At 51.2% G+C, this 26,523-nt stretch overlaps 2 protein-coding genes across 5 annotated transcripts in view; one reads left to right on the top strand and one right to left on the bottom strand.

Moving 5' to 3' along the window:
* EFCAB8 (EF-hand calcium binding domain 8) overlaps positions 1–3,098 on the top strand; it is a 53,417-nt gene extending 50,319 nt beyond the window's left edge. For all 4 annotated transcript variants that reach the window (XM_037496920.2, XM_037496876.2, XM_037496884.2 and 1 more), the window contains 3 exons: positions 1,102–1,306; positions 1,387–1,485; positions 2,460–3,098. In XM_037496920.2, the coding sequence (XP_037352817.1) occupies positions 1,102–1,306; positions 1,387–1,485; positions 2,460–2,741 (586 nt within the window). In that variant the 3' untranslated portion in view covers positions 2,742–3,098. The remainder of the gene's footprint in view (positions 1–1,101; positions 1,307–1,386; positions 1,486–2,459) is intronic.
* Positions 3,099–12,909: 9,811 nt separating this feature from the next.
* Positions 12,910–26,132, bottom strand: SUN5 (Sad1 and UNC84 domain containing 5). The gene is made up of 13 exons (XM_037496867.2): positions 25,915–26,132; positions 23,733–23,791; positions 23,446–23,520; positions 22,558–22,624; positions 22,125–22,186; positions 20,186–20,235; positions 19,040–19,074; positions 18,115–18,223; positions 16,222–16,300; positions 15,287–15,402; positions 14,628–14,795; positions 14,108–14,194; positions 12,910–13,070 (listed from the first exon to the last, which is right to left on the bottom strand). Exons 1-13 carry the CDS (start codon positions 25,998–26,000, stop codon positions 12,942–12,944), a joined length of 1,122 nt encoding a protein of 373 aa, XP_037352764.1. The 5' UTR covers positions 26,001–26,132; the 3' UTR covers positions 12,910–12,941.
* Positions 26,133–26,523: the final 391 nt, after the last annotated feature.

Raw genomic sequence — 26,523 nt, 5'->3', positions numbered from 1 at the left:
GTCTTGAGCAGCTACTTGTGTTATTTCTCTGATTCTTGGGGAAAGCTACTTTCTACTTGTTCCTTCCTTTGTGGGTTCTTATTCTTGTGCTCCACCTTCATTCCTGACCAAGTCTCAAATAATTTTGGATCATTCAAAAAATAATTATTGAAGTCTTGCTGACTGCCAGGCCCTGTGTTAGGTTCTAGAGATCCCAAACAATCCAGCTGCAGGTCCTGGCTCAGAGAATTCAGAGTCCACTTGGGGAGATGGACATGCAAACTCATGACTGCTCTTCCATGTGATAAGCGATGGGACTATTAAGAGTAGGGATGGCTTGGAAGACAATCATGATTGGGTGGAGCAAGTTAGGAAGCCTTCATAAGAGAGGAGATTTTGGAGTTGGGTTTTGACATAAAAGTAGGAGCTTGCCAGGCACCTATCTGGCTCCCATGTTCCTGTCAAGGCATACATCTTTACAGTCCTGTGGGGGGATATCAGATAAGGTAGAGGCAGTGTTTTCCTGGAAGGGAGAGAGTATTCCTACAGGGGAGGTCCAGGTAAGGTCAGAATTTGGTATCAGGCTTATATATAGAAGGGCACAGGGTGGTGGGAAGTCAAAGGACTTGTTGGAGGCCAGCTTATTTATTTTTTAAAGATTTATTGATTTATTTATACAAGCACTGGGTACAGTCAGAAGCGCGGGAGGGTGAGAGAATTCACCAGAGCCAGAGCAGGGAGCAGAGCAGGCAGAAGGACCGAAGAACACTGCTGAGGGGAGCAGCAGGCGTGGCAGGAGAAGTCTGCGTGCCATGTGGGACCCTCGCCGGCGGCTGGGGATTGAACCGGCGCTGCAGAGGCTGTGGGCAGCTTTGCAGCTGGCGCTCAACTGCTGCACCACCGGGGAGGCCCTAGAGGCCAGTTTAAATGGGGGTTTTGCTAACATTAATTGAACACTTGCTCAGTGGTGGACCCTGACTGAGTATGGCCTCAGGGACAGGATGAGAAGGTTGGGAGGGTCAGGTCTGGAAGGGAGAAACCTTGGGGCTGTTGGGAGGGCTGTCTCACCTTATGACGTGGAGGGCCTCCTGTGAAGGAAAGCACCTTCCAACCCCCCATCAGGGAGAAGGGGGATCTTGCTGAGGCCCTGGTGTACCAGCGGCAGGAGCAGGCAGCCCTCCTGGCCCTCCTGAATGGGAAAGGAGACACAGAGGCTGAAGCCTGGGCCAAGCTGCAAATAGTAGCCTCGAAGTCCCTGTGGCCTGGAGAGCGCTCCCAGGAAGACATTGAGAACAGCTGGCACAATTGGGAGTCCAAGGGCAAGCAGGTAAAGCTCGCTGGGGGACACGGCCTGTAGAGGGCCCCCCATTCTCAGCCTGAGCCTCACCTTGCCCCTGGTTCCTGCAGGAGAGCAAAGTCATCGGAGCAGCATACAAGCCCAGGTGCCGGGCACGGAGCCCTGAGCTCCTGTTCACCAAAGTGCAGTATGGCTGGATGAGGTACCAGGTGAGGTACTGGGGATGATGAACTAAGAATGAATGTCCAGGGGCAGACTGACCTCACAGACACCATCCAGAAGGATTTCCTTCCAGGCTCCTGAGATGATGGGACTGGGGCCTGGGGACTCTGTCTCCCTCACTGGTCACCCTTGTGCCCACATGGCCCTCCAGTGGGGGTGAGGGGGCTTACGGTCCTTAACAGAATTCTGGGCCACAGACAGTTCTGGAATGAGGCTGGTCTGACTGGATTATTTGCCAAGGTCTTGGCTGAGGCTGTGGACACAAGCTTTGTCCTTGAAGATACACCCCACTGGGCCTGTGGGAGGAGGTCCCCCAGGTTGTGACACCTGTCAGTAGCCCCAAAGCATTTCCCAGAGTCTGTGCGTCTGCAAGAATGTTTACTGCTCGTGTCTCTATGCTGTGGGCACTGCCCAAGCAGACACAGGGGCTCGTGGAGCCAAGTGCGCAGTCAGTCAGAGATGGGGCATAAGAAAAGACCAGCCTTGAGGTCCAGACTGCCCCTCGCTGGAGCAGCTCCCAGCCTCTCCCTCCCCCTCTGCCATCCGTTGTTATGGGCGTGTGCCTCTGCGGTGGGCCCAGAGGAGGCAGGTGGGTGGGGAAGTCAGTGCGAGAGACCTGGCTCCACATCCTGTCCTGTCCTGGACGTGGATATCAAAGCCCTGCTTGGTGGGTCCCAATGGGAGAGGTGGGAGCATGCATGGGGGCTCCTTGTACCCAGATCCCACTTCTAAGCTGGGGACAGCCCGTGTTGATCTCATGGGATTGTTGCCAGTACCAAAGGATTGAGTGCTGGGCCTGGCACACAGTGGGCCTGCAGGACTGGCAGGCTGGGGTCACCAAGACAACTGTGGTGCTCCAGGGACTTCTCTTGTGTGAGAAGAACCCAGGGCCCATAGTTTCTGAGCTGCTCAGAGTCCCAGAGATCCCCCACCCCAATACTCCCCTGTCCTGTCTCGACAGATCTCTCCCCAGATCTACCAAAGTCTTCGCTTCAATGAACTGGTGCCCACCAGCCCGCTTGACTACTTGCAAAAGGCCCTGGACCAGCAGGGCAGGTTTGCCCTCAAGATCTGGAGGAAAGTGAACGCTGACAGGGACACCTCAGTGAGCACGCCCACCGCCATCTCCCTGTTCTCCCCCTCTTGCTCTGCCTCCTTGTCAGCCTCCTTGTCTGAAGCCCCAGCGTCCAGAGCACTGTCTTCCCCGAGGGCCCAGTCCTCCCTTTCCTTGCCGCGGCCCTAGTCGGCCTCCGAGGCCCAGACCACTCTCGCTCCAGTCCCAGGGTCTCAGAACACCCTGCTGATGTTCTGAGCTCCGCTCCCAGCTCCACTCCTTCCTCCTTCGAACAGTCCCCAAGGCCTCTGAAGGCCACCCCTCTGTCCCCAATGGAGATGGGCGGTGTGGCTCCGTTCTGCGACCACCCTTCTCGGTAGACCGCCCTATGGGACCAGGCCCATAGGGTCCTGCTTAGGCCCCGCCAGGCACAGAGGATAGGGACTAGCCCTGACTGTCCCTGTTCTGTCTTGTTGGTGAAGTTGATCTTTGCCAGAGTTCTGGAGGAGAAAATAAATGTTCTTAGATGTTGGAGTCTCACAGCCAGGAGTGGGTTGTGTATCCCTCGCCCGCCCCAGGCACTAGATCTCATCTCTGAGGTTGGCTCACTTTCCCTGGAAGACGTAGGGGAGAGCCCCTGCCCACAGGACACTCAACGCAGCTGTTTGGGGGGACATGTGGTGGGGGGGGTCACGTGCAGGGGTGAGCTGGCCGGCTTGGGGACTCGGTTCACCTCAAGGCAAGAGTGAGGCCCACAGCCACGTGGAGATAGGCGTGGCCGCCACCCCTGCTGTGTGTCTGTCCTCCAGGGCGCCTTCACCCCACCTCCAGGCGTGCTCCACTGCAGGGAACCCTGTGCTGACAAACTGGCCTGTCTGGTGCGCAAGGAGGACCAGCAGCATGGAGGATGGCCGCCCAGCCTGGCCCGGCCACTGGATGGCTTCCGAGTCCCTTGGGCTCTGGGCTCCTTGCAGTAGTAGTCCTGGGGGGTGACTGCATTCCTGCAGCCCTAGGCTCAGTCCTGGGCTCAGCCCTGAGGGGCACATGTGTGGCTTCCCTGTGCTTTCCACACTTCCTAGGGTACAAGAGGGACACCCCACATCACTGTGCCTCCCTTCTGGGACTGTCCTGTCTTCCTGCCACAGAAAACTGGCTGAGCCCTCCAGTGCTTGGCCCTTGGATTAAGGAGTCAGGGATCCAGGAGCAGGATTGTTGAGACCAAAATGCATTTGCAGGCTGTGCCCCTGTCATCCCTGTACCTGCTTCCCAGCGCTGCAGGAACCAGGCACTGCAAACTGGTGGCTTCAAACAACAGAAATGTATTGTCTCACAGTTTTGGAGGCCAGAAGTCTGGGGTCGGCAGGGCCATGACCCTGGTGACCCTGGTGACCCTGGTGACCCCGCTGAAACATGTAGGGAGTATCTTCTCTCCCCTCTCCTGGCCTCTGGTGGGGCCCAGCCATCCACTGTTCCTTAGCTTGCAGCTGCAGCCCTATGGCCTGTGTCTACTCCGCGGTGTGTGTGTGTCCCCTCTTACAAGGACACGAGTCACTGGTTAGGCCCAACCTACTCTCACAGGACCTCATCTTGATTACTTACACCCACAGTGCCTCTATTTCCAAATGAGTCCATAAGTTGAAGTTAGGACACCAAAGTGCCTTTTTTGGAGGATACAATTCAACCCATGCCCAATCTCCAATTCATAGATCCCTGCAAAAGACCTGGGAGCTACCCGAGCAGTAGAAGCCTGATATGCAGGATGTGAGGGGGTGCACAGTGGATCTTCTGAGCACAGGAGATCCTAGGATCCAGAGGGGCAGAGCTAGAGAGTCTTCACCCCCCTCCACAAAGGACTTGGCCTGCCACATTCGTCCCTTGGGGCAGTTACACCAGTGCTTCACCGTGCCTGTCCTCTAGGCCCCTGGCTTGGCGTCGGGGGCCTGCCCGCCTTTGGGGTCCCGAATATTAACATTGGCCCCTAGGCTCAGCTGGTCCCTCCTCTGGTGCTCTGTGTCCTCCGCTGGATTTTGGAGTGTCTTTCCCCGGTGAGGGACCATATAGCCTGTCTGTGAGCCCAAGACTTTGGGGAGCCACTAGGGAGGGTCCTGGGGCCTGCAGTCCCAAATGGTTCTAAGTATCTGGCTTCTTTCTGGAATCTAGGCAGGGCTGGTGCTGATGGGGTCTGGAGGTGTGGGCAGATCTTGGGTTGGGAGGTGTGGGGAGCAACCGGCAGTGTCTGTCAGGACATTTCAGGGGCAGAGTGGTGAAAAGGGAGACTGGTGAGAGCAGACTGGAGGTCACTGAGGCTTGGAGGGCCTGACTGTAGAGCCCATGAGTAGGGGGCAGCTGACGCGTGTCCCCAGGGGACAACTCCAACGTCCTGCGCCCTGGGAGTGAAGCACGGAGCAGGGCAGAGTCTCTTGCCCCAGGGCCTGCACCAAATCCCTCCGAAAGGACAGAATTTGTATTGAACAGAGGTGCCAGCAGGTCTTTTGGGGGCAGTAGGGTGGGGTCTTGCAGCAGAGAACAGTCAGGGAAGAAACCCCCAGGAGGGATTGAATTGTCAGTTTCTGTAGGAGGCGAGGTGGCTCAGCGGGGTGTGGCTCAGCGGGGTGAAGAGAGAAAGGGGGGAGACTCAGGGGTTTAGGAGGGGGCCTGGTCACAGGCCTTTTTTACCTCTGGGGAGTCCCAAGGGGTTTTTAATAGAAAGGGCCCTACAACCTCATTGGGGTCCTCAAAAGTTCCCTGTGGCTGCCCAGTGGGGATGGGCTGGGGAGGCTGCTGTGGCCCCAGGAGGGTGGTGAAGTGTGGGGTGGGGCACACTGATGGTCAGAGGCTTGGAGGTGGGGTGGGGTTGGGATGGGCTGTGAGGTGTGCCTAGGAGGGGCTCTGGTCTGCCAGGAGCTGCTTTTCCATGAAACCTCTTTTCTTTTTCTTTTAACTACAAGAGCTATTTCACACGTACAGATTTCAATTTTCAGGCATAATTTTATTTTTTTAAACTCAAATTTTATCTCCTTCAGAGCAAAACAAGATTTAATTTACAAGATTGAGTTGCAAAATGCTGTTTTTCTCTCATATATCCCCCGATTTGATCTTGGCTGCCAAAATCAGACAGAAAACAGGAGGACGACTTTTCTTATATCTGTAGTGGAAACCCTGGCAACAGATCAGGTGTAATTTAAAAATAGTATTAAATTTAAAAGGGTTTCAGAACTTGGGATGTGTCTCATAAGTGATGTAATACAGTCAATAAATCCGTCCCTCCCCGCCCCCAAAGCTGGTGTTCAGGGACCTTGTGCTCTGGAATCTGACATGGCAGTTGAGGTGCGCCTGCTGGGAACGAGCACCCCCTCGTGGTCGGATACCCGTCATGGCCTCTGGCCGCTCAGGGTTCCTTCCCTGGGAGGGGGAGTCGAGCTTACAGAGCAGATTGAGGTGGGTGGGGAGCCCCCAGTTCTTCCCCATGAAGCCTGTGGGCAGTGACACCAAGAGACAAAGACACCTTTCAATTTTCCAGATGTTTTACACACATTTTCTCACAAAGTTCCTAAGACGTAGGTCATCTCTCCCCGGCTTACAGATAAGAAAGGAGAGGTTCAAACAGGATGATGAGTTGCACAGGGTTACCCAGAGCAACATTTCCCACTATGGATTTTAGGTGCTGCTGTCATTTCTGGGCTGAGATGCTCAGGCTTTGAAGGTGTTGCGTTTGGGTGGGGGCTCGTGGGAGTTCCTTGAACCTGGAGGCAGAAAAATGTGGGGAAGATTCTTATGACAGGAGACCCCCACTTCCTCTTGCAGACAAAGTCAAAGGCCAAGGAAAGAGGAGTGTCCTTTTGTCTCATGTTGTTATTCAAACCTTTCGTCAGGCTGGGTAGCCTTGAACAAGTCTCCTTTGTCTGAGCGGTGTTTGTGTGTCCTCTGACCTCTGGGCTCCGAGAGTGATAGGGCATGCCTCCAGTGGGTTGAGGGGAAGACTTGGTGGATGGAGACAACTGTCCCATGTGTTCTTTCCCTTTGCAGAGAGGTCAGCAGGCCCTTGGGGCCTCAGGACTGACCTCTGATTTGAGGAGTAGAAGAGGGAGGCCCTATCCTGTCTGGAGCCTTAATTTTTCCTTCACCCTCTTCATCACAGGAGCCAATAGAACTGGATGGGAACTTCTTTTCCCACATTTATCCCAATCACTATTTCTTAACACTCCAAGTTAAAGAATTTCAAAGTTGATGGGGTCCCTTAAATTTAATTTGTTCCAGGATGACAGGTGAGCAGAGAGATGGCATGTATACCACCACCCTCCCATTTTTTGCCCATTGCAGACATCACTAATGGACCATGCACTTTCTTGCATGGATGTGTTTCAGAATTCTTTCCCAGGCAGCCACCTCCAGTCAATCTCAGTTTACACTTAAGGTTAGATTTAAATACCCATGCTGCCCAGCCACCTGACAAGCTCTGCTCTGAAGTCAGTTCATGGGTGTCTTGTGTAGATGAAAGACAGGAAGCCAGTCAGTTAAGGATCATTAGTAAATATCTTATCGCCAGAGGCTGCTGAAGCTCAGTCTTGCTGGGGCAGGGTAGCACATGCTTCAAGAGATGAAAATTCAGTGAGCCCATCAGTGTCTGGCATGGAAAATGAACAACTTTTTAGTAGTAGTAATTTTGTGCCAGACATGACCACATTTAACCCTCACAACCATAGGGCTCAGAGAGGTTGGGTAACTAGCCTAAGGTCACACAGAAGTAGCGACACTCCTATCCAGTTCTCTATCCTGCCCCTGCAGTGATCATGGTGACTGATATGGACTGAGCATTCAATCTGTGCAGGCACTGTTCAGAAGACTTTATCTGGTTGTAAAGACTTGACTTTTAATCCTTATAGCAAAAATAAGAAGTGGGTACTGGCCTCCCCGGTGGCGCAGCGGTTGAGCGCTGGGTTGTGAAGCTGCCCGCAGCCTCTACAGTGCCGGTTCGATCCCCGGCTGCTCCCCGGCCACCGGAGGAGGGTCCCACATGGCGCGCAGACCTCTCCTGCCACCCGCTGCTCCCCTCAGCAGTGTACTTCATCAGTCTGCCTGTTCTGTTCCCTGCTCTGGCTCTGGTGAATTCTCTCACCCTCCCGAGCTTCTGACTGTACCCAGTGCATGTATAAAAAAAAAAAAATAAATCTTTAAAAAAAAAAAAAAGGAAGTGGGTACTAATACTGTCTCCATTTGCTAGAGGAGGAAACTGAGGGGTGGTGGTGAGACTTGCCTCAGTAACACAGCGAGTGGTGCCTGAATGGGGTGTGTGTTGGTTGCCCAGCTCCCCAGGCTATTCTGAGGCAGCTCTTCTCAGAGAGAGGGTGATAGAAGAAGCACCCCCCAAAAGTCAGCCACAGTTATGACTATTGAGCCCAGTTTTGAGCTTCTTGGCTCAAAAAAAGATGTGCTCATCTTGCGTGGGGTGACTGCTGAGGACTGAGCCGGGACCTGGCACCCTGCAGATATTGGTTAATGTTCCCCCAAGTGGCAGTAAGGGAGGCACAGCTGGTTGGTGACAGGAAGGTGGCATAAGCCAGTTCTCAGCCTCCCTGAAGGCCACTGGCCTTCTGTCCCCAGAGGTGCAGCCCAAAAATCTCAACAGAAGGCTGCTGTGTTCTTTCCAAGTTTTGACCTTTTACCCCACGATATAATCTAATACAAAAACAGCTAAAGTACTTACAGGTAAAACTTTTTATTTTCCGTGTCCCCAAGTCACTGCAGGAGATTGTCACCCTGTCCCTCCCGCCACTTCACAATTCACTGGCTTAGCTGTGGCTCACCTGGAATGTTCTGGGGGGTCAGTGGGGTGTCATGGCTTACTCAGACACGGTGATGGGGCAGGTTATAAATTTCTGTCTTGATCATTTTGCTCTTTTTACCCATCAGCAGGATTTAAGGGGTTGGTGGATTTGGTTTTACTCTGGAGTGTGGGGGGTCCATGTGCACCCTCCCCACCTGTGCTGCTTTCCACCCCACCCCCCATCCCCTCTGCTCGAGAAGGCAGAAGCTTGGTAATACCCAGTCTTTCTTGACAGGTTGGGACACAGGAAATTTTGACAAGGCAGGTGAAATACAAACATGTGGGGAGACCTCCAGACATGGGGTGATAGTGCCTTGGTGAGGGCTGATAGATCAGGTGAGAGGGGACTCACAGGGACAGAGCTGTCAGGCCTGGTCGGGCCTGACTCTTGCAGGCTCCTTGGTGGCAGAGGGCCTTCTGTCCACCGTCCACATCTCAAGCCTGCAGCCCACCAAGAGGAGTAACCGCCAGGGCGGCCTTGCAGATCCCGAAAAGGCGTCCGGAGATTACTCTGGGGAGACAGTTGCTGTTGCTGGGTTTAGAGCCTGAGGAAGGTGTAGGGGGTCCTGGAGCCCCAGTCTGGGCCAGGCTTCCAAGTCACCTGGAGCTTCCATAAGCCCCTAGACCCTATGGTCTAAAGAAGAGGGATGGATGGGGTCCTCGAACCCAGCCTCCCAGCTGTGATCATGACACGGGGATCCCGCAGCTCCCCAGCCCACTCCTCTCCAGGGCTGAGTCATGCCCAGAAGCCTGGAAGGCTGATAGTGACCTGCAACATGGCTACTGGGGTGCTTCCTGGTGGCCTGGCTGCGTGTGGGCTCGGAGCTGGACCTGGTTTGGAGCAATGAAAGAGTATGAGCCCTCCCTCACTGCGCCTGAGGTACTCGGAGCTGCTGCCACCTGACGGGGGACTTCCACGCCAGCATCTAGGGACACCAGTCCACTCTGGCCGGAGGAGATGAGGACTTGCAATCTCCTGGGTGCCGGGGGGTAAACTGAGGCTAAGAGGGCCACACCGTCTCTAGGTCACTCAGTGAGGGAGCACAGGGCAGGGGTGAAACTTAGGACTTAGTCTCATCACTGACCTAGGGCTCTCTGAGACTCAGAGAAACCAGGCCCTGCCCAGTCCTAGCTGGCTTCACGTCCAGGGATTAACAAGATTAGCTCAAATCCTGGGCTTGAGCTGGGTTTATCACCGGCGCCACTCTGGGGGCCAGGGCGGGAGTGGCGGTGGCTTGGCGCTCTGTGTCTCCGGTGCTGTCTCGGTCACCGCAGAGAGCTGACGCCCACCCTGGCCGCCTGCCCGCTCCTCTGCTCAGGCGTGCAGGTGGGCTGAATGGCGGGCAGGTGGCCAGTCTTGTGCATTGTGGACCCGGAATGGGGGTGGGGAAGCGAGCCCTGGGGCACTTTGTTCTCCTGCAGGATGCTGCCCCCGAAAGGAGCCCCTCCCAGGCAGGAGAAGCCCCTGTCCCTGCCGGCTCATAGGTTTCTGTGTGGGCTTTGAGAGACTGGGCACCTCTCGGGACTGCCTCCTTGTCTGTGCAGGGGTGTGGTTCAAGTGCAAGGTGAACTGTGATGCCCAGCCTGGAGCTAGTGACCTTGGAGGACAGGCGTGGGAGGGTTGAGGAGGGCTCCTGGTGCAAAAGGGGTGTCTGATAATCTGGGCAGGAGGCTGAGGGAGGGTCCTCCTGGATCTAGTGCCTGCAGGCTCTGCCGCTTTCCAAGCATTGTCTGCGTGATTGTTGGACGGCCCTGGGGTGGGGTTGCGCGATGGGGCTGCTCTCCGGGGCAGCTGGGATAGAGCCCAGGAACCCCACGGTCTGTCCTGAAATATTCAGATTTCTAGAATCTGAAATAACTGGGAAGGGTTGGAGGGGAAAGCAAGCACTGTGGGGCCTGGCAGTTCTGGGTTGGGGTCACAGCCTCACCCTGACCTTGGGAAGCTGCTCCACGTATCCGTGCCTCAGTTTCTGCCTATCTGTGGGGCTGTTCTGTGGCCCACAGACAGGACATGAGGTGAGGGGGTGTGAGCACATCATGCATCATGGAATGCTTGTGGATGATATGAGTGTCCTCCTGGAACACTGGGGAGAATTTCCCCAACCCCGCACAGGGTTCCATGTGCGAGTGGGGACACGGGGGCGGGGTCAAGTGCCACATCAGTGTCAAATAGAAGTTTCCTCCCCAGCAGCCCTAACCACCACAGAAAAGATCCCATTTACAACTGCCCTAGGACTGGCAAACGCTCCAGGGTCAAATCTGGCAAGAAAAATGCCGAATTCACATGAAGCAATGACTCTTCACTAAAGATGTTGAAGGGAAAAAACCTGAAGATCTGCAGAGAAGATTCCATGCTCTGGCGTGGCTAAGGGACTTACTCTCCACACATTGCCACGAGACCTGTGCAGGCCCAGCTTTCTAAAAATGCAACTTGACAAACTGATTGCAAAGTTTGCCTGGAACAGAAAGAGCATGAGACCAGCCAAGAATATTTTGAAACAGAGAAATAAAGGAGGGGTGCTTGCTACAGCTCCACACCCCCCAACGCATAATCCAAGGCTTATGTGACTTGAAGAGAATCAGGTTGGTGTCGGACGACTGAGGGAACTCGATGACAGCAGAAGGATGGACCAGCGACTGTGCGTTGACAGAGGCCTCCCATCCTGCCTGGGTTGACAGTAACCTGGGCTATCACTTACCCAGCACCTACTGTTTACCTTGCTCTGTGCTGAGCTCCGTGGGCGGAGGAATCATGGAAGTTGATACCGTTTTTAGCACTCCCGTAAGCTGGCAAGCAAATACCGCAACAGGTGGGAGCTCAGCTATGGCAAAAATTATGGAAGAAAATATGAGGAACTTAAAAAAAACCTGCATTTGCTTATAGTAATGACGCGGAATGTACTATCAGAATGAAATGATTTTCTTAAAATGTTTCAAAAGTGTCCTAGATTTTCTCCTTCACAGGTTTAAATAATTTTAATTTTTATAACATAAAATTTATTGTCTGGGTAGATATCTAAAAGAACAAAAATCAAGGTCTTAAAAGAGGCATATGTGTGCCCACATTCAATGCAGCAATATTCATTTATGCAGTTTAGTGGCGTTAAGTATCTTCACGTTGCTTTGCAAACATTCCCACCGTCCAGCCCCATAACTCTTCTCATCTTGTGAAACTCAGGCCCTTTACCCGCTAAACACTCCCATCCCTCCTCCCCAACCTCTGGCAGCCATTCTGTTTACAGTCCCTATAGGTTTGAACACACTAAGTGTCTCAGCTTGGACACACTAAGTGTCTCAGTTTGGACACACTGAGTGCCTCCCATAGGTGGGACCATGCACCATTTGTCTTTTTGCAACAGGCTTATTTCATTTAGCACCAAGGTCCAGCCATGCTGCAGCTTGTGTCCGAATTTCCTTCCCAATTTTGAGGATCAAATAACACTTCACTGTCTGTATATACCACATTTTGTTTATCCTTTATCCAGTGGTGGACACTTGGGTGGCTGCCACGTAAATGATTATTGCTGCATTGAATGTGGGCACACATATGCCTCTCTTAAGACCTTGATTTTTGTTCTTTCAGCTATCTACCCAGAGGTGGGACTACTGGATCATCTGGTAATTCTATTTTACATTTTTTGATGAACTGCCATACTGTTCACGGTGTCTGCTCCATGTTACATTCTCACCAGCCAAGCACAGGAACTCCAGTTTCTCCACATCTGCAGCAATACTTTATCTGTTTGGTTCTGGACAGCTGTCTTAATGGTCCTGGTGGTATCTCATTGCAGTTTAGATTTGCATTTCTCATTGTGATGTTGAGCAACTCTTCATATGCTTACTGGCCATTTGTATCTCTTCTTTGGAGAAATGTCCATTCAAGTCCTTTGCCGTTTTTGAACTGTGTTGTTCTTTTGCTGTTGAGTTTTAGGAGTTCTCTGGGTAGTCTGGATATTAATCCCTTATCATATATACATGATTTGCAAATTTTTCCCCCATTTGGGGGTTTAGCTTTTTACTTTGTCAATATTGTCTTTTGATGCACACAAGGGAACAGAAATGTTTATATCTGGAAAAACTGAGGTCCAGAGAGGGTGTGTGTCCTGCCCGATGCCACACAGTACATCTGTGACAGTGAAATACTCCGAGGTGGGCAGGGGTGGGACTTCCCTTTCCTTCCTCATCTGATACCATAGTCACCATCCTGTCCCTGTTATATCAATGGGGAGACTGAGCCCCTAGAGGGCTGGGTCTGGCCAAGGTCACACATAGAGTGGGACAGAACTTGAAGTCAGGGAGATGACTCAATATAGGCGTCAGATGCCTGGGTTTGGATTCTGCTGACCCCTGTGGCAGGTTACTTGGTGGCCTGGACTTCACTGTCTCCATCAGTGGAACGGGGCCTAGTAGGGCTGTCATGAGGCACCTAGCCAACGACCAAGGTTGCCAGTCATGACCGGGGTGGGGGGGGGGTCGGCGCTAGCCCATCCCCTCTCTTCAGGGCCCAGACACACAGACTTGAGCTGGCGTGTGAAGAATAGACTTTAATCTCTTGGGGAGGGGCCCTAGTTGGGCTGCTCTCTGGGGGTCACGGAGCCGTGCACTCGGACACGGTATAGGCAGGTGAAGCGTGGGTTCCCCCAGTTGCTGGATATCTTCACCTTGACTGCACCAAAACTCCGGGGGGGCTGGTTCTGAAAGAGAGCAAGACATGGGACAGCTCACGCACAGGGCCCAGCACCTGTCCAGAGGGGCGTTCAGGAGTGGAAGGGAACCTTCTCATTGCACAGGTGGAGAAACTGGAGCTCAGAGAGGGGAAAGGCCTGCCCCAAGGCTGTGCAGAAAGTCAGTACACAGGACCTGGGGCAGACAGTGCTGAGGCCAGGAGACAGACTGGGTGTCCTAGACTTGGGGCCCTGGCACGGACGTGCCGTGAGGCCCCGGCCAAACTACTGCCTCTCTCTGGGCTGCAGTTTCTCCCTTTATAAGATGGGTGCAGTGAGATCTGCTTCCCCAGGTTCCTGGGGGCATGAAACCAGGCTTGGGGCTGCACGGCTTATCAGCACTGGCACGACTAGAAGCTCTGGAAGTGCAGTCCTTCCCTGTGGGCCCCTTTGGAGAGGGCATGGGGCTGCTAAGGTTATCATGATCCTTGCCCAGTGCAGAAGGGGGGCTTTGATTGTGGAGACCTCACTGGATGGCCTCAACCTCAATCCCCAGGGATTAACGGAAGGGGAAACTGAGGCCCGGAGAGTCAGGGATGGCCCGAGACCATGTAGAAGTTGTGGGGGATCAGGATTTGGACCAGGGCCAGCCTGAGTCTCAAGTCTAGACTTCGCGAGTCTCAGGGCCATTCCAGCAGCCACCCCATCTGTCCTGATTCTGTCCCCAACTCCTGCTCCTCCGAGCCGCAGTTTATCCACTGGAGGTTGGAGTAGGGGCTCTCTGTGGGCCTCCCAGTGTGGAAACTCTAAGTTTGCAGCCAGCAACTCTAGCTTGAAGGGCACCCTCCGGCTCCACACCCGCTGTCCCTGGGAGGTCAGGTCAGAGGTGCATGGACCTCCTCGGGACACTCGGCCACAGGCAGCGGCCCCACCCTTCTGACTGCCAGTTTCCTTGTCTGTTAAGTGGGCTAGTCACTGCCGTGACCCTGCTGGGGCTGTCGAAGTGGGTCCCCTGCACACACTGTGCATTCAGTAGGTGCTCAACACAGGCAGCTCTCCTCAGGTACCTGCAGCTGGAACGTCTGAATGATGTTTTCAGGCTGAAACTGAAATGCCCCTAGGAACACCTCTTCTTTGGGGGAGCCTTCCATGCCCTTTGGTGTCAGAGCACAGGAGAAAGTGTCAGAGACAAGCAGGGAGACTTGCCCACCTCCCAGGGTGGGGAGCTCCCTATCTTTTTGGAGCACTGGACTGAGAGTCAGAAGGCTGAGGGCCCATGTCAACTTCGCCATTGAGTTGTGAGATCTGACCCTACTCTGGGCCTCAGTTTCTTTATCAGTAAAGTGGGGATTCAATGGTCACTGAAAACTAAATTGGCTCTGAAAAGCTGGGGTTGAAACAGAGTGGCTGTTTACCCCCTATCCTTGAAGGCTGGGACCTGACCCTGCCCATTTCCAGCCTTTACAAGGCCTCATCCAGCCCCTCCAGCTGCCTGGGTTGTGCAGACAGATTTGTCAGACCCTGGGGTACCACCGCCACAAGGCTGTTCCCTTAGTTAAGCAATGTTCCCTGCCGGGGCGTGCTAACGTAGATGACGAAGTCCTTGGGGGCGGTGTCCAGGCTGCCCGACAGCGAGATGGTCTTGGGGATGTGCTGCAGCGTCAGGTTGGACAGATAGACCTTCTGGGCCAGCCGGATGGTCACCTGGCCACGGTCACCTGAGAAGGCCCAGCAGTTGCCTGGTGTCACATTGGGCTGGAAGGAACAGGTACAATGGGAGCCGTGCTGGATGGGGGTAGTGGTGAGGGTGAATCCTCATCCCACCCTGGTGCCCCTAGATCTCACACCTCCTGGATGAGCCAGATCCTTCCCGACTATCTGCAAAGCTTGGCTCCTAGCGCCACCGACTCTAGGAAGCTCCCCTGATTAAGGATGAGCTTTCCCCTCAGCCCCTTAGCCCAGCACAGTGATGCCAGAGGCCTGCTTGGGCCGGTGAGGGTTCCCTGATCCTCAAGTCTTAAGCCAAAACAGGCTGTCAGTGCCCCTATGCGTCTATGCCAGCCCCCCACCCGCAGGGGCCTCTGCTTCTGCTCTAACCTTCTGTCCTTGCCCCTGACTCTTCCCCAGCACCCCACCCTGATCCATTGCCACCGGCTCCTAACCCTACCCCCATCCAGGCTTTCAGCTCTGTCCCCCAGACCCTGACCATCCCTTGCTATTCCCCCATCCTCCTGCCATTCCCCTGCCTCCAGGATCACGTCCGGGGGCTGTGCATAGTTCCACAGCCGGATCCAGTTCCAGTAGGAGCGAGCCTTGTCATAGTTGTATGTGGCTGACGTCTGCTCAAAGTCGATGGTGGCCCCTGTATGGGAGATGGAGGGTTCCCCATCAAGCAGGCACGTTTCTGCCCAGTGGAGGGGAGCCTCGCTGATGGGGTACTCACTACGTGCCAGGCAGGCACTTTGGCTGAATCACCGGTCTCCTGGACCTCTGTGTTCTCTTCTGGGGAACGGGAGTAATAATAGCAACGATGATAGCAGTGGTGGCTGTGTCTGCTTTCTATGGGCGTTTTGGGGTTGAAATAAGTTCATACTTTGACATGTTTTTCAATAATGTTTGGCCTAGTAGAAGTGTTCACTCATGTCAACCTGGTTATTATTTCTGTGGCTTCTGTTACACCCATTTCCCAGAGGAGGAAGCTCAGGTCCTGAGAGGTCAAGTGAGGTCCTGAGAGGTTAAGCTGATGTCCTCTGACTTTATCTCCTTGGGCTTAAGCCTGGAGGTGCCTGGGTCAGATCAGCTGGCCCAGCGTGCCCTTCACTAAGGGCCAATCTGCCCTGCAGCCCACAGCCCCATCCTCCCTGCTCCCATGCAGCCTTCCTCACTCCTCCTGCATCTTCTCAAGGTCGCCTTCACTTAGGTTCCCTCAGTCTGCAATGCTTTTCTCTCCTCACCAAGTCTCAACCAAATGCTCTCTTCCCTACCCCTCTGTCCTGCTTCCCTCCAGTCAAGCAACCTGCTTTATTTTTCCAGAACACTGACTCCCAATGGCAATTGGGCCAGTGTTGGTTTGTCTCCTCCACTTGGCCGTGACCCCAATGTTTAGGGGATGAGCTCAGACCAGAACTGAACTCTACCTTCTGAAGTTTCTGAGGAAACCTGACGTGGGCCAATCACTCACCTATAGACTTCAAGGCAAAGTCTGGCTTTTCAATGTAATCTCCTTGTATCATCTTCATTATTTTCTGGGCCATTCTTTGCTGAGAAGGCAGAAAACACAAACTTTGCCCTGGTGTCTTTTGCAGATCACAGCCCCTATGCGTGTTCACACCAGGTGACATGTGGCTGCAGGACACCCTCTTTTCCCTGCCTGTAGAAGCTGTGCTGGTCCATGCTTGGGGCTACCTTGAATACTTCCATGCAGTGTTCTGTGAGGAAGCCCCAGCAGCAAGCAGCACCCCTACCCCACCCACTGGGTCGACTCCACCTTCACACCCACTGTGCCAGGATGTCACATGTGAGGCCAGGCATCTGCTCTGGGGCTTTGGGCTAGTTACTGTCCCTTTGAGTGTTGGTTTTCTTGTCTGTGAGGTGGGGGGACAGTCATATCCACCTCTCACAGCTGTGAGGATTGCCGCTAAGACTTGTGAATGCCTGTCACCTGGGCACACTAAATCAATATGGGTGTGATTAGAGGCTGAGAATCCAAATTTGCTCTTGGCAGAGAAGGCTGCCTTTGGGGTCAGAGATTTTGCATTAATGCAGGATTGGGAGACAAAACTGGTGACTTAAAAGGCCTCAAACTTATAGTTGGTCTTTCCCATGAGGACATTGACCAAATTTTTGAAGCTACATAGGCAGACTAAAGGGTTAAGTGAAAAACCTCTAAGTAAATTTTATAAAAAATGACAATCCAGGTCTGACTAAGCTCATTCCATGTTTATGTACAAGTGATCTGTGTATTTCATGAAAAACAGGAAGTAGCTTTTTCTGGTAGAAGTTACAACTACCTAGAACCTCTACAGTTCTTTTGTATACAAAGTCCAGAAAGACCCAAAGATGCATAGGAAACCATATTGTTAATATTCCAAAGAAAAAATAGACAATAGATAGAGACATAGGTGATACAGACACCGAATTTAGCAGACAAAGATTTAAAAATAATTATGACCAATATGTTAAATAAAACAAAGGAAAAGATGGATAACATAGATGAAATGTTGGCGATTTCACTATGGAATTTAAAATCTTTGGAAAATAAATGTATATTCTAGAGCTAAATAATGCAATATATGCAAGTCAGAACTTGAAAATAATTTTATTTTAATTTTGGGGTTACATTTTGCCCTTCCATATGTGCAATTAAGAACTTAATGGAAAGATTTAACAGTAGATGGACAGAGCAGAGTATAGGATTATTAGTGAACCTGAAGAAATAGGGGTAGAAAATATTAAAAACCTAAGTGGAGGAAAAAGAATGAACAAAACTTCGAGGAAAAAAGAATAGGAATTCTTTTAGGAATAGCCCTTTAAGAATGCACTCTGCAGGTCTAGCATAGATGTAGCTGGAGTCCTCGGGGAGATTAGATAATGGGAAAGAAGCAATATTTTGAGAGATTATAATTTCCCAAAACTATTGAAAACATCAATCCATAGATTCAATAAGCTCTACAAACTCATAAGCTAATAAATATAGAACACTGGAGACTAAAAGAATATCCAGCAATCTCCCAAGAATAAAAAAAGACCACACTCAAAGGACCAATAATCAGAGCACCACTAGAATCCTCAACAGCAACAGTATAAATTAGAACACTGTGGAGGATTTCTTCAAAACTCTCGGGGGAAGTATTTCACAAGGAGATTTCTATACCCAGACAAATTATTCATGAGTTGCAAAGGTAGAATAAAGGTGTTTTCAAACTTGCAAGTTCTAAATTAACATGTTTCCACTTATTTCCCTCTTTTCCTGGATGTTACTGGTGGATATGCTCCATTAAAACTTGGGCTATGGGAAGCAAGGCATCAAACAAAGAGAAGCTAGGTGTTTGAGGCAGAATGGCCAATGTCTAACCTCATCTGACAAGGCTTCCATCATCTGGAGCTTGATAATGAGCTGGTTCATGTTGCCTCGGAGGTGCTGGATTTCCCCAGTGTGATGCCGCACCTTCTCCTGGTACAGCCTTACAAGGAAAAAAGACAGGGGCTGACCCACCCGTGATGCTGCTACTGTCATCCTCGGCTTCCACCTTGGCTAGTCAGCCTATAAAGAACTAGTATCAGGGCCTCCCCGGTGGTGCAGCAGGTTGAGCACAGCGCAGTGAAGCTTTCCCAGCCTCTGCAGTGCAGGTTCGATTCCCGACCGGCTGGGAAGATTCCCACATGGCGGGGCAGACCTCTCCTGCTTGTCCGCTGCTCCCCTCAGCAGGGTATTTCGTCAGTCTGCCTGTTCTGCTCCCCACTCTGTCTCTGTGAATTCCTCACCCTCCCATGCCTCTGGTCTGTACCCCAGTGCTTGCATAAATAAATAAAAAAAACTTGAAAAAAAAAAAAACTAGTTTCACATTTCTCCTCTGTCTTGTGCCCACACTTGGACCTTCCTCCTGCTTGGAATATCCTTAAATCCAGCCCATTTCTTCCAAATATTTTGACTGCAATGAAGGATGCTGCCCCCAGGTATCTTGTTGGCTAAAATGTCTTGTCAGCTACAGTTTTCTGAACACTGATTATGGACTATTGAAAACACTACACCGTCTTTAAAACCCGTAATCACCCAGAACAAGGTGGATGTTACACCCCATTTCATAAACAGTGAGTTAAAGACTAGAGAGATGAGGTGACTTGCATAAGGTTAGCTGGGAAAGAGGGGTGGGAGTTGAGATTTAAATCCAGATCTGTCTGACTACAGAGCTCACATTCTTAGTCAGTATACACCCCAGACTCTGGCTATATCTCCAGCTTTTAGATGATAATAGCACTATTTGGCATATTCTCCTTACCGCAAGCTTTGCAGTGGACTCTTTATGCTGCCATCCTGGTAGGGCGTTGAGGAAAGCAAGGAGTCTCCTTTAGATGGCCTAATCTGGGTTGAAAAGCGCTTCATCCACCCATTCTCCCACAACCACAAATCCGTCCATTTCCCCGCCTTCCTATTTACTCTCTCAGTAATCCATCATTCACCATTCACCCCAAGTCCAGTTTACCCTCCTTTATACCCATTTATCTATATTCCACCCTTCTATCCACTCACTTATCCACTCACCTACCTCTCCCCTTCCATTTATCCAAACTCCTTCATCCATCTATCCCCCCTTATCCTTCCGCACGCCCATCACCCCCCAGCCTCCATCCACCCATCCCATCTGCTCTCCCACTGATGACTCTCTAATCCATCCCCTCTTCCTTTCACTCGCCCACCTAGCCTCTCATCCACTCTCCTTCCAGTCACACTTCATTAAGCACCCCAAATTAATAGTGGCAGCTCTGTGCCTGAACTTTAGGTGGTAATTGTTGGAGTAAAACAGACATAGCTCTGCCTCCAAGGATTGCCAGTACAGTGGAGGAAATAGCAGCAATTACAGAAAATTGTAGACGGAGAAAGGGGAATGTGATTACTTTAGCCAGAGTATTTCTGGAGGGCGGATCTTGGAGTTTAAGAGGGGAGGACAGAAAGGGTCAGATAAGCCTCTCACATCCCCTTTCTCCATAGGCTTTCTGAGACTTCTTGCTGTCCTTGGGGAGCTCTGGCAACTGATTTCCTTGTCCTTCGTCCCCAAAAACCACAACACAAATGGTTTCATCTCATTTGACCAGGAGAACAAACTTCCTTGAAAGAGAAATGTGTTCCCTGTCCTCATCATCCTTTATGTGGGGACCTTGAGAAAGGAGAAGGTGACCTCTGGGAGTGACAGACAGGAGAGGCATCCTGGAGGAGGGACTATTGCATCTAGTCTTTGAAACTCACTTTAGCAGGAGACATGGGTTCCAGTGTGTGGCAAGGCAAGAGCAGAGAGTTGGAGCTGGAATAATCAAGAACTGATCAGGAACTGATCAGGAACTGATTAGGATCCAGATGTGGTGAGAACAAGGGGAGATTATGGAGGTGACAGTGACTGGCTGCGATGTCTAAGAGCAGACATACTTACCTGCCAGACTTCCATTTTGGTTGGCATGTGGATAGAAAGCACCCAGAATCCTGTGGGGCCAGGGAAATGAGAATGGACCATTTAAGATGAAAGGTTAAGAGTTTAGGCTCTGTAAGTAAGGCATCTCGGTTCAAATCCTAGTTTTGACACTAACTAGTATTGTGCAATTTCTATACCTCAGTTTTCACCTCTGTAAAATGGGGATAACAACAATATCCACTTTATGACTGATCTGATACATGTAAGGTCTAGCACATAAAACAAAGTGTTGCTCATCTCTGGAGGTTGTAAACAAGTATACTCCTTTCATTCAATACATTGCACATGCTTGAGGCTGAAGGTTATTTATCATTCTCTATCAAAAGGATAGAGTTGGACCCTTACCTCACACCACATGCAAAAATTAACTTAAAAATGGATCATGAACTTCAATGGAAGAACTAAACTCTTAGACATCTTAGAAGAAAACGTGGGAGTAAATCTTTATGACCTTGGGTTAGGTAATGGTTTCATAAATATGACAGCAAAAGCACAAGGGACAGGAGATAAATCGGACTGCATCAAAATTTAAAAATGATGTGCTGCAAAGAACACTGCCACCAAAGTGAAAAGACAATGATCTGAATGGAAGAAAATATTTGCAAGTCTTGTATCTGGTAAGAGATTTGCATCCGGACTACATAAGGAACTCTGATAACTCAATAGTTAAAAGACAAATAACCTATTTAAAAATAGGCAAAGGTCTGAATATACATTTCTCTAATGAAAATATGGAAATGGCCAATACATTCAAAACTCAACATCATTAGTTATCAGGGAAGTAAAAACAAAACTATCCTCTAGGAAGAAAAAAATAAAAAACAGATAACAAGTGTTGTGAGGATGTGGAGATATTGAAACCCTCATACATTGCTGGCAGGAATGTCACTCTGGAAAATAGTTTTTGACAATTCCTCAGAGACTAGACAGAGAGTTACCATGTGACCCAGCAAGTCTGCTCTTAGACATATACCCAAAAGAATTGAAAACACACATCCCATAAAAATGTTACAGGAACACACAAAGCAGCATTATTAGTGACGGCCAAAAAGCAGAAACAACCTTAATATATATCAACTGATGACCAGATATACGAATATGGTAAGACATACAATGGAATATTTTGGTCATGTATAGGAATGAAGTGCTGATAGAGGGTGGATGAACTTTGAAAGCAGTATGCTGAGTGAAATGAAGCCACAAAGACCACCTAGTGCATGATTCCATTGTGTCCAGAACAGGCAAATCTGGAGAGAAAGAAATGCATTAGTGGTTGCCTTGGTCTGGGGGAAGGGAGGAGTAATGACTGCCAGGGACTGGGGGTTTTGGGGGTAGTGAAAATACTGCAATTTGATGGTGGTGATGTATGCACTGAATTGTACATTTTGAAAAGGGTGAACTTAATGTGTGTGAATAATATCTCAATAAAGTCGTTATTTAGATAACTCTTATTAGGTGGGTAAGTGTCCTAGGACTCACTGCTCATTTTCTGATGAGGGGCTGATTCTGCCTCCCTCCCAGTCTGGTACACTTGACTGGAGGGAGGCCGTTCCTTGGCCTGAGAAAGCAAAGCAGCGGTGTGGGAGGTGGTGGTGGAGGAAGAAGCGAGGAGGCCAGGAGGAAACCACAGAAACCCAGTAATAATTAATTAACTTAACATGGTTTGGGGAGAGCTTTAACATTTTCAAAATTTTCCTTAGCTTTCAAAATTTTTTCTTGGTCATTTCATTTAATCCTCACAGCATACTCATTAGACAGGTGGGGAAACTAAGGCTCATAGAGGGGCTGAATCTTGCCTAGTGTCATGTAGTTAGTGCCAGAGTCCTCCCTTTCCCTCCCCAGGAGGGACTAGAGCTCAGGGACACCTCCACCTGGGACAGGGCAGGGCCTGGAGACGCACCAAAAACACAGAGGACCAGAACACCTGTCTTTTCCATGACCTTCTGGAAGAGCAGCTTGCATCTGGAAGACAGGGAATGTGCGCATATTACAACAGATGGATACACAGATGAATGGTTGGATAAGAGGAGAGGTGGTGCATGACCACACAAGTTTCTCGCTGCCCAATAGATACACAGCAAGGAGCAGATTGAGTGCAGCTCAGAAAGACTGGGCGAGGCAGGATTCCAGAGGGCTGCAGGCTGAGGAGCTACAGCAGAGGGGAGGCACAGTGGGTTCTGGAGAAAGAGCATCTTACTGAAGCCAAGTGTGGGATAGCTTATCCCTTCCTGTGTTCATGGGCGGTTCAAATCCATGAGGGCGCAACATGCCCAGCAGCTGTGTGGTTCCAGCCCTGTAACCTGCACCCCCCCTCCTTGCCTGTCCCTACTCACCTGCAGGTGTTGAACAGAACTTGTTGGGCCTGAGTCCTCAGGAAGCAGGCCAGGCAAGTGATCCAGGCTGCAGAGGAGACAGGAAAGCAGTGAGTGCGGCACCTCATTATTATCCTGTTGTCCTGGGACAGAGGGAGATCCTGTAATGGGGAGGCCCCCTCCACTTGCCCCGCACAGCCCTGCTCTGTTTGTTGGTAAGTACCGGCGTAGGGTGAATGTGGTCCTGTAGGTGACATGCTTGCATCTGGCCGGTCAGAGAGACTTAACAGTGACTCCAGAGCAAGACACTCCTGGGACGGACAAGTGCCCATTCCCAAACCTGGGAGCTTCTCAAGGTCAGAGTGGAGTGCGTGGAGCAAGACAAAAAGTAGGAGCTCAGAATGGGTGAGCAGGACACATGGACGGAGGGAGGGCTGGGCAAGAGGATGTGTGGATGGCTGAGAGGAAGCAAGAGTGGCTCAAATGGTGCATGACTGGATGGAAGTGAATGCCAACAGCTCAAGCACGGGAATTGATGAGCGGCCTAGTGGGTGCATGAATGAGCTAGCAGAGTGCGTGTAAATTACAACAGATGGACACAAGGGCAAATGTTGGATAAATGACTGAGTGGCTGAATAAGTGGAGAGGTGGGTGGACGACCGCCTAGTAGGTGTCATGAGAACGATGTCCCTATGAGGGTGGGTTGCATAAACTGTTCTCATGACTCAATCAGCGGCCTCTTGGCTCGGTGCCCAGGCTGGGGGCAGTGGAGGGGACCTCCAGAGCTCAATCTCTCACCCCTGCCACCGGTACAAGTTTCATCCCCCCACCCCAGGTCAGCCTGGGCGGAGGCTGGGCCCGTTCCCCAGGCCCGCGGATGACCAAGGTAGCTTTTCAGTATATACGTACACAGACACCCCAATGTGGCTTGAGTCAGGCCTGGGAGTGGGGCATTGAAGCGGGTAGGCAACGGGGAGACATCACCTGTAGAGAGCGTGGGGATGCACGTCACTCCTAATCTCTGGGACAAGGCGCTTACAGATAATGGGGAGCACCTGGCACTTGGTGCAAGCATCCCTGGCCCCCGTGTCCTGCCCCTTGCTGGGTGACCCTGGGTTGCCCATTTGGCATCTCTGAATCTCGGTCCCTTACTGCCCGCAAAGACCCCGGGGCTCTCCTTTCTCCACCCTCATCACCTGGACGGGCTGAGTTGTCCTCTGATACCCTGCTGTTGCACCGGTTTTGTTGGTTGATCCTGGGGATGACAAGATTCACAATTACGTGTTACAAGGAATGGGGTATCCCCGTGCTCCAGACAGATACTGAGTTGCAGAGAAGATTGCCCAAGACCGCCAGCTTGGAGTCAGGGACAGACCCATGTCTGGCTGATCCCAAATCCAGTTCTCTTTTGAGGTAGGACTCGGTTTGCTGTGGCAGTCACAGGTGGCCGTCCCCTGAGCCCCACTGCCTCCTCTTGCTGGCAGGAGGCTGCTCTGTTCCCCTGTCCACCTCTACCCCATGAGATTTCAGACCATCTTGACTAGCCGAAGCCTGTTGCAGTGCTCCTGTTCTCCTTGCTGTGACGGGAGTCGACAGGGATGAGGGGCGGGAGGTACAGAGATGAAGGGCGGGTGTGGGGGGCTGGGACATAGAAGAAAAGTTTTCTCGTTGCTAGAATGAGACCCACAAGAAGCAATCCCCACTCTCCGTCCACTCGCTGCAGCCATGCTGGGATTGCGATTGCCATCTTGTGCCTGGGAGAAGAGGCAGGAAGAAGGGTGAGAAAATGGTGGGAACCTGGGTCTTGGCTGTAGTGCAGAGCCGGGGGACTCAAGTACTCTGGGGCCCCCGGCCCAAAACATCTGGGCATGAGGTATATTTTCTCTATTTCTTTTTTTAAAAAAGATTTATTTATTTATGCATACAAGAGCTGGGGTACAGGCCAGAGATGCGGGGAGTAAGAGGATTCACCAGAGACAGAGTGGGGAACAGAACAGGCAGACTGACTGAAGTACGCTGCTGAGGGGAGTAGCGGGCGAGGCAGGAGAGGTCTGCTGTGCCATTGGGTAGCTCCCTGGCCAGGGATGGAACTCCTGCTGCAGTGGCTGCGGATGGCTTCATCGTGCTGAGACTTAACCCCTTGAACCACCAGGGAGGCCCTGGGGGGGATTTTTCTCTATTTCTTAAAGCAATGTTCTCCAAACATTTTTTAATTATACCCCCATATAGTTATGTTTATTCATTAAGAAATTAAACATGTAAGTAAAACATACACCCAGTTGTGCTAACTGAGTCTATGCATATATATGTATATGTATGCACATCTTTTATATATTACTGAGGGATATAAATTAAAAGAGGAGGAACTCCATTGTGTCGGCAACTCCACACTGATAAAGAAACGGGAATCGTGGAGCAGGATGCTGCTTGGCTTTTTTATTGATAGAATGATCCAGCATTAGTTGTAAGGGGAAGGAGGAAAAAGAGAAAAGGGAGGGGTGAAACTAGAAAATGTGCTGTGTCATCTCTAGTTTCAGGGGTCACGAGTTTTCCCCCAGGTACTTCTTGATGACTTGGTATTATAATTGAAACAAAGCCCTAGACCCCCAGCCATGGCTTCAGTCTCATCAACAAGGGGTGTCACTGAGCAGCCTCTTGGGTCCCTTGTTAGACATCAGTCAACAGTCCCCCCATGGGCATGTCCCACTGGTACCTGACCTACACTGCTGATCTGCATGCCCGTGGCCCATTGGGCTGCAGAGGCTGCAGGCAGCTTTCTGCTCCTTGATGCATGCCCGTCCCATGATTGATTGATTTGAAAGGCACCTTGCAGGGTTGGGCTCCTATAACTGATTGACTGAGCAGTTCTGACCTTGCAGATTACAAAAGTGGTGGTCCAGCAGGCCACTTAGGATTAGCAGACCCACATTCTATTTATGTATATACTGAAGTTTTAATAATTTCTCACCTCACCAAATGGGCTGCTTTGTTCTGTATGCCCTTTTGGGATATACACCCCATTTGGGGGCCCGGAGCAGCTATCATTTTGAGTTGGAGTTTCAGTCCCTGAAGCCAGAGGCTTCCCACAGATGTCTCCCTCACTAGACAGGGACTCACAAGTCCCTGGGGGCAGGGAGCACATCCATCTGGTGCAACATGGTGCTCCCAGCATACTGCCCAGTGCCTGGCACATAACAGGTGCTCCACAAATAAGGGCTGACAGGGTAACTGTCCCCCACTTCCTGGCCAGGAGACCTCAGTGGCTGCATCTGAAAAATGCAGCTGGTAATGCCACCTACTCACCTCCAAGAAATGACAGGGGGGCAGCATTTTGCCCACTGTAAAGAACTGGGTGGCGGGAGGGGCTGCTGTCCTCACCTCCTGGTCCTGGCATGCCTGTAATTGTGCGTCACCTCTTCACGTGGGTTACACGGGCTCACAGGATTCCTTGCGGTCCGTGGCATTGGTTTTCTTCTCTAGGAAGGGGAAATGGTCGCGGGGCTCTCTGGGAGATGGCGGGGAGGAAGTAGCTGCAGCTGCTACCACTGCCTCCTGGCGTTCCCTGGAAGATGCTGTGTGGAATCTACCTGGGTCAAGTGGAGCTGAAGGCACTGTGACCTCATAGAGCAGGCGTGTGCACAGAGGGCTGTAAGGCTCCAGCATGATCCTGGAGCCTCCCCTCAGAGGAATCCATTCTGACCAAATTTCTGCTTTTTGAGATGGGAAAATTGAGGCCTCAGGACAGGAAGGGCCACTTCAGGGTCTCAGAGATTGGGCAGGTGTCATCCCTGAGGCTCCAATATCCAGGCTATGCATTTTCTTGCTTCTAGAGCCTTCCTGCCCTAATCTTTCTTGACTTACCATCTTTACAGGTTTTACGTGGCTGCATTTTATAATGCTGAACTTCTTACACTAGACACTTTGCATAGCACAAAATAATGTATATGTGTGGTTTAATGAAGTCCTACTCTTTACTGGGGAAAAAGA

This window comes from Talpa occidentalis, unplaced genomic scaffold (genome assembly GCF_014898055.3).
Source record: "Talpa occidentalis isolate TD23 unplaced genomic scaffold, MPIMG_talOcc4v2.1 talOcc4.10, whole genome shotgun sequence".
In the NCBI taxonomy this organism is placed as follows: domain Eukaryota; kingdom Metazoa; phylum Chordata; class Mammalia; order Eulipotyphla; family Talpidae; genus Talpa; species Talpa occidentalis.
This window is presented reverse-complemented; position numbering and strand designations above follow the sequence as displayed.

What these genes read in the sequence shown, in the direction of transcription:
- SUN5 (XM_037496867.2), bottom strand. Translation starts at nt 26,000, where the DNA reads ATGCCACGGACCGCAAGGAATCCTGTGAGCCCGTGTAACCCACGTGAA. An exon ending in GTTCTGTTCAACACCTGCAG is followed by an intron (nt 22,187 to 22,557) that starts GTGAGTAGGGAC and finishes CCTGTCTTCCAG; the next exon opens with ATGCAAGCTGCTCTTCCAGA. An exon ending in TGGAAGCCTTGTCAGATGAG is followed by an intron (nt 16,301 to 18,114) that starts GTTAGACATTGG and finishes CTGCCTTCTCAG; the next exon opens with CAAAGAATGGCCCAGAAAAT.